This window comes from Lathyrus oleraceus, chromosome 6 (assembly GCF_024323335.1).
Source record: "Lathyrus oleraceus cultivar Zhongwan6 chromosome 6, CAAS_Psat_ZW6_1.0, whole genome shotgun sequence".
In the NCBI taxonomy this organism is placed as follows: Eukaryota; Viridiplantae; Streptophyta; class Magnoliopsida; order Fabales; family Fabaceae; genus Lathyrus; species Lathyrus oleraceus.
Window position 1 is genome coordinate 201,605,950 of NC_066584.1, and position 7,617 is coordinate 201,613,566.

At 34.6% G+C, this 7,617-nt stretch overlaps 1 protein-coding gene across 1 annotated transcript; it reads right to left on the bottom strand.

Annotated features, from left to right (window-relative positions):
- Window positions 1-6,710: 6,710 nt before the first annotated feature.
- LOC127094757 (secreted RxLR effector protein 161-like) lies at window positions 6,711-7,292 on the bottom strand. The gene has a single exon (XM_051033547.1). It carries the CDS (start codon window positions 7,290-7,292, stop codon window positions 6,711-6,713), a length of 582 nt encoding a protein of 193 aa, XP_050889504.1.
- Between the last annotated feature and the right edge of the window lie 325 nt (window positions 7,293-7,617).

Below are 7,617 nucleotides of genomic sequence, written 5' to 3' on the forward strand. Positions count from 1 at the left end.
TGTTATGATGCGCATGTATGCATGAATGCAACAATCACACACAAGGCAAACACAAACAAAGGTCAAGGGATGGATCAAGTTATTATCAAGATCAATCATCCATTTTGGTGGATTATGGTTTTCACCTTATCAACACCCAAGTTCCATTGATATTGACAAGACTTGATCGAATCAACCAAGAATCAAAGGGTTCATTGTGAGTCACAAGCATGGAGTCGGGTTAAGAACCATCCCAAAGGAGTGTACTAAGGGTAAAACCCTGTAGACCATGTTCTACAAAAGTTCCCAGAGTCTTGATCCTATCTATTGGATACTATAGGTTAGGATGACTGGCTCATCAACTCATAGTATTCTCAAGAGAAACGTGTCTGAGTGTAGTACCGCGTTACAATTATTATCAAGTCTACACTTGAACAGTCTCTGCAGTACGTCCTAAATAGGCCAGGTTGGGTTAAGTGTTCTACGGTCATCATCTTCTCGGACCCCCAAATTAGAGAAAGTAATGCCTATCCACAAATTACTTGTGTGAGATCAGTAACTTTAAAGAGGTCTCCAATGGGTGGTGGATCTCATGTCAACTCTTTCAGGACTACTCCTTCAAAGTCAACATGACTATACCACCCTCCTACCTTAGATTGAACTCAAGTTCGGGTTGGAACTTATCTCATCACACAGAGATCACCAAGCACAACAGATAGAATATCACACAACAATATACAAACAAACAATCAAATATACAAATATATACATACAAAAAGTAGGCTAAACCCGATGAGGACTACTCCCCATCAGAGTCGCCACTTAATTTCTGTAGTGGTAAGTTCATGACCATCAAGCTATGGATAAACTTGACGTCAGTAAAACCAGAGTCGCCACCGCGCTTTTATTGTTTCCAAAAGAAAGGGGCAAAAGTATGAATAAAACCCAAAGATAAGAAGTTTTCAAATCAAAACTAATAAAATGCCAGAGATTACAGGTAAGGGGGTTGGTTACATAGAGGGAAGGTATTAGCACCCAAAGTGTCCTAGGTACTCCTAGGGAGCCCTTTTGTGCGCAAGTTATTTGGTTTAAATGATGTTTGATAAAACATAACGTGGGGGGATGAGAAAATAATTCATTAATTATATTTTTTTTTTGTGTTTGACAAAACCTTCGGTCTCGTGCCTACGTACCAAGATAAAAATGAGGGATCCAAACCTCGTAGTTCGTGGTAAAATTTTCAAATAACTTGGTGAGTTAATTTTAACAAAAATTTAAGAGAGGACACAAAAGGCCAAATTTTTAAATGAGGTTGTTAGTTATTTTTTGTCTTTTTTAAATTTGAAGTCAATATGGTTAAATTCATTAATAAGTTTGATTAAGAAAAAGATTTTAAAATTCATTGGCATAAGGACAAAGTTTATAATTATTGAAACATGTCTAAGTTTGAAATCACGAGCAAAGAAAGTTTTTGAAAAGAGGGAGAGATTTTGAAATTTAAGAAATGGGAGGAGATGAAGGGACTATCCTAGACAAAAATTTAAAAGTTAAGGGTTGAAAAGATCTGACCAATGGGATGCAATTCAACAAACAAGAATGTCATATAGAAACCTATTTTCCTTTGGACTTTAGCAGGCAACAAGCATAAGCAATATCCAAGCAATTACATGAAGGCCATGACATCAAATAAAGATAGCCACAATATCCAAGCAAGCAACTCCAATAGATAGCATTCTTCAACTTCTTCTAATGCATCAGATGAAATATTCCTTGATCAACTCAGGACAATCATGAGACATCAATAAAAATAACAGTATAACAAGTAAGCACAAAGTCAAAGTAGCAGATGAATCAAAGAGATCCAAGGTCTTGCATCAGATGAATGGTACATACAAGGATAACTCAGTCTCAGATATTGGCATTGGCCAAGTCCTCAAAGTATATGGGAGTTTCCTATCCTAAGTCCAAAGGTTCAGATAAAGTCCAACAGTCCACCAACATGTTTTTAGGGTTTTTGTTGTTATTATGTATTTTAAGGTCCTAAGACCATAAATAAAATCAAAACAAACAAACAAATATATACAATCACAAGATATGACTCAAGTGAGCAAAGTGAAAAGAACTTAAACATAAACAAGTTATATGAAATGTAAATGGCAGATGAATGGTAAATGACTGAAATTTAAATTGCATAAAGTAAATGACTTGAAAGTAAAAGCATAATGAATAAGAGTTAGTCAAGTGTTAGTGAAGAGGTTTAATTTTGTTAAGTCATTCTTTGGAGAACACTCAACCATCCATTCACAAGTATGAATCCTTAAACCAAGACATCATCCATGAGAAGGGCTCCAACTTGGATAATTCAACAAGTGTGCCACTAGCTCTCATGAAAGGAAAAAAGGTCAAGTTTCCACACTATGCCATGAAGAATGGGAGACTTACAATCTCACTTACTAGAATTCTATGCCTTCTTCATCAAATTTAGCTCAATGTTAAGCAATCGTAATTGGACTTATGTAGAAGTCACAACTATCTGAGGTCGGGCAATAAAAATATAGGTGTTAATGCATGTTAGAGATTTGGTACAAAGAACTAAACTCCTAAAGCATACCACACACTAAAAGAAATGGGGGAAGGACCTATCTCAGTCTGGCTCATGTTGATTCATCTGACACAAGGTCATTGATGAATCAAATAGCATTAGACATGAAGAGATTTCATTGGTTAAATATGGATTGGGTAAGAATAGGAATGAAGATGAAGAGAGAAAGGGAAATAGAATCCAAATTGATCATAAGAGGAAATTCATCTGATCAATACTATCCATTCATTTTGGGAGATGAAATGTACATTTTATCAATCCCCTAAATCCAATAGTATTGGTCAAACAAAAGTCAAATCAACCATGATCAAGGCCAAATAGAAAGTCAAACATCACCAGCCCATAAAAATGGCTCAACATAATTTTCAAGCATTTATTCAATTAAAAATCAATTTAAAAATGAATTAGAATGCATTTTAATTTGGTCAAAACACCAAATAAATGGCCAAGGGATTTATCCTAGGTCAAACAAGGTCAAAGGACCTTAGACAAAAAATTTCATCATTTTTGGAAAGTCATAAGTATTTTTAAACAATTAAAAATATGTACAAAAACATTTAATTCATGAAAAATATCAAAATTAATCCAAAAAATCATTTTAATTCAGAATATGGAAGAGAAAAATATTTAAAGATTTTTGGTGAAAGTCCCATATTTTTTGGATAAAAAATGAAATTATTATGAATTAAACAAAATAGAGGGAGATCTATTGAGGTAATTTTTTGGATAATTTTCTGAATTATTATGAAATTATTTGAAATTCAGAAATTAAAATAAAATTCAAAAAAACAAGGGCCATCAGATCTCTCTCATTAATTGAGGTGGAAGATCTGATGGCCAAGCGTGCTCTTTCATCATGTTTTGCAGTCAACGCGTGTACCCGCGTGGTAATTAGGAAGGAGGGCCAGGATTAAAACGTGGATATGAGATCAGATGGCCTGGGATGTTTCAGCGCATCACCGGAGCCCTAGCTCCGGTCATCTTCTCTGGTGGACCTCACCGAACTGGTCCACCATCAACCACCACCAAAATAAAAATTAAGGACATCATTTTAAAGGAAAAATGCTCAGGAGCTCGAATCTGACCTTAATATCTTCAAATTCTAAGTATATTGAAAGATACATGGATTTGAAATTTGAGGATCATGAACTGAGTTGCTTCGATTTAACCTCAAAGTAACTCAATCTTGTTGCCTACATTGGTAGGACTTCAGCCAACCAATAATCAAGTAAAATAGTTGAGAAATGAGGGAGAATCGAAGAAGGGAAGTTTGAGAAAATTCACCTTCGGGTTGCTCCAGTTTGGCTTGATCTTGATCTGAATTCACTTGGTTCTTCCTCCTCTTGCTTGCAATGACCAATTGAGATGAAAAAAGCAATGAATCCTTGGACTTTGAATCTCAAAACAGAAGGTGAAATTCAAACTCGATTTTAAAGAAATCCTCAAGGTATTCTATGGTGTAAGGTTCATAAATGATTTGGCAAGGCTTGGGCAATGTGTGTGTACTGATCTTGACGCAATGCAATGGTATATATAGGCTATGGATTTCAGTTTTGCATCCTTCAAAAATTTGGCTAAAAATAGTAACATTGGTGCATGGATGCATGGGCATTTATTTGGGCCCAAACCATGATGTAATCCCACTCTAATTCGTGCATAATGGATACCGAAATCATCACAAGTAAGCATGCAAAAGGAAATGGTCACTTGAATTCAAAACTTTCCAAAACAAACCCAACAAAGGACCCATGAGCAAGTCCCTCAATTCTTGTCCAAATGAAGTGATATTGGACTCTTTGGAAAGGTGACATCAAGGGGAACAACTTTAATGTTGAACACTTTTTTCTTTGGAGCTTGGATCATGATTAATTTTAAGATGGAAGTTGGAGAAATCAAACATATTTGAAAATTTTCTAAGTACAAAGTCAAATGACCACTTCTTCCACCTTGAATAACTTTTGGTATGAGCTCCAAATGAAAATGGTTCCTTCACCAAAGTTGTATATCTTTGATCTCTCTTCGATTTGGTCACAAACTTGACATCATTTGGATTTGGCATGAGGGAGTTATGCATTTTAGAAGTTGAGGAAAATTGCTTGTTCAATGGTAATGACCCAAAATGACCTATAATGTTTCCTCTTGGCACATGGTCTTGCAAGTAGAATTTGAAATTTCTCAAAGAATAAAAGTTGGATAAGACATCTTCAAATTGATCATGAGACTTGGATGTCCTTCATATCATAAAAATTGAGCAAGTTATGGTCCTTGGAAGTTGACCCTCTAACTAGGGCTCTAACAAAATGACCTATAATCTTTCACCATAAAAAATGACTTTCCAAGCAAAATTAGCTCTTGATTCCAACATGAAAGTTGTTTGGAATATCATAAGGAGTAAGGTTATCTTGTAATAATTTTCATATGACAAACATTATAGGATATAGGGTCTAGGGAACCCTAGGTTTGACCAGTTGACTTTCTCTAGTCAACTTCTTTGTACCAACTTGCAAACTTGAAGTTATCTTGATCTTTGGGACTAATGGAGGATCATATATGCTTTATATTATGTATAATTAAGTATCCTTTGATATATTTTATCAATTGTTGAAGAAACTTGCCGAGGAAGTCAAACAAGATACCTAGATGAATTAGGGTTTCCAAGGCAAACAAGCTTCAAACTCTTGATGAACTCTTGATCAAATTAACAAATTAATAACATGGGTATCCATATATAATGTTTAGAATCAAAGTGGATCATTTTTGGATTGATCTATTTGCTTTGAGGGTCTCAAACCCTAGTTGTGAGCTTGATAGGGCATAGGTGGACACACACACTACCTACAAAAGAAATAAAGGCATACATAAACATATTTTTGGCATTTTGGTTAGCAAATAAAATAAAATAAAGTATTATACAATCAAAATATTCTTGGTGATCTCTCCCAATACAAACCCAATGAATGAGGGGTAAGGAGGATGCCAAGGTGTGATCCCAAAGTCAATGCAAATGATGAGATAACATGAGAGATCTTAGGGTCAAAATTGGGGTCTTACACTAAGTTATTAATATATATTGCATTCTTGTACCTTAAAAACTCAAGATCAATGCTAGTCTTCAAAATAAGTCTTGAATCCTTTGATTCTAGCTTTCACACATATTGAACATTGAGTACTTGATTTGATTAAATGCACTTGAAGCTTTTTCCATACTTTTGACATGCTCATTTAAATTGCACTTTGTCTTCATCAAAACATATTGGATTAAGACTCTTGACTTCAGATTCTCCCCCTTTTTGATGATGACAAACAATTGAAGCTTTATTCATAATTCTCCCCTAACAATGATAACTCCCCCTGGATCCATGCATCCATGAGAGTTTTACGATCTTTACAGCTTGCTGCAGAAATTGTTAGAGAAAGACACACACAAAAAAACATAATATCTTCTCACTCTTTGTCATTAACAAAAAGGATAGGAAAAGGTTTAAAAGTTAAGCATTTTAATAAGACAAGCTGAAGATAAAACAAAAAAGATAAAAAAACGAGCAGGAAATCAATTTTCCAGGAAGAGGAATCGATTTCTGCCTACGAACCAGAAAATCCAGAGGCCCAGGAAGTTAAAGTTTCTTTCAGGAAATCGATTTCCTGGATATGGGTAATCAATTTCTGATAAAATATTTTGCCAAATACAAAAACCAGTAACTGTGGCACATGAAAATTAACAAACATAAACACATGTAATGGCACATAACACGTATATATAATATATTTAGGCATCATATGATCATATAATTTCATATATACTCCTATTATAACATAGTGTCACAAATGAGATTTAAAAAAACATGTAAAAATAAGCATATAGATACGTGTACCATTCATCATATGTCTTTTTTATCCAAGATTCCCAATTGTCTTCAAGTTTTGTGAATATCTCGACAAGTTGATTATGAGTATCCACAAATGTAACTTCGACAACTCCTTAAAGCACGTGATCACGAAGAAAATGATGCTGAATGTCAATATGTTTGGTTCTTGTGTGCATGATGAGATTCTTTGTAATATTTATCGCACTTGTGTTGTCACATCGTAGAGGGATGCATCCAAGATCGAGTCCATAGTCACAAAGTTGTTACTTAATCCAAAGTATTTGTGCATAATAGCTACCTGCTGCTATGTATTCCGCTTCGGCCGTGCTAAGAGCAACACTTGCTTGTTTCTTGCAAGCCCATGATACTAATGCATTTCCAAGAATGTGACATGTACCACTAGTGCTCTTTCTATCAATTTTACTTCCTACATAACCAGAGTTAGAATAACCAACTAAATTGCAAATACTACCTTTAGGATACCATAGTCCAACATTTGTTGTCCCTTTGAGATACTTCATGATCCTTTTAACGACGATGAAATGCGATTCCTTTGGATTTACTTGAAAGCGAGCACATATACAAACACTAAATATTATGTCAGGACGACTTACCATCAAATATAATAAAGAACCAATCATTCCTCGATATTTAGTGATATCAACTGGAATACCAGATTCATCAATGTCAACATATGATCCTAAACCCATTGGAATAGCATTTTCTTTGCAATTATCCATATCAAAAAATTTCAACAATTCTTTGCAATAATTGGATTGGTTGATGAAGATTCCATCCTTTAATTGCTTGATTTGGAGTCCAAGAAAGTAGTTTATCTTACCCATTATAGACATCTTGAATTCTCCTTGCATCATCGATGAAAATTCTTCACAAAGATCTTTGTTTGTTGAACCAAATATGATGTCGTCAACGTAGACTTGAACCAATAAAGTGTTACCTTTGACCTTCTTAATGAATCATGTTTTATCAAATTTACCTTTTTCAAATCCTATTTCGCATAGAAAGTTGCTAAGTCGATCATACCATGCTCTTAGTGCTTGTTTCCAGACATAAATAACTTTATTCAACTTGAAGACATATGAAGGATTTTTGAAGTCTTCAAAACCTGGAGGTTGTTTGACATAGACTTCTTCATTGATGTAACCATTC

Bases quoted from the DNA above. Each gene is read 5' to 3' on its own strand.
- LOC127094757 (XM_051033547.1), bottom strand. From the start codon at position 7,292: ATGGGTAAGATAAACTACTTTCTTGGACTCCAAATCAAGCAATTAAAG.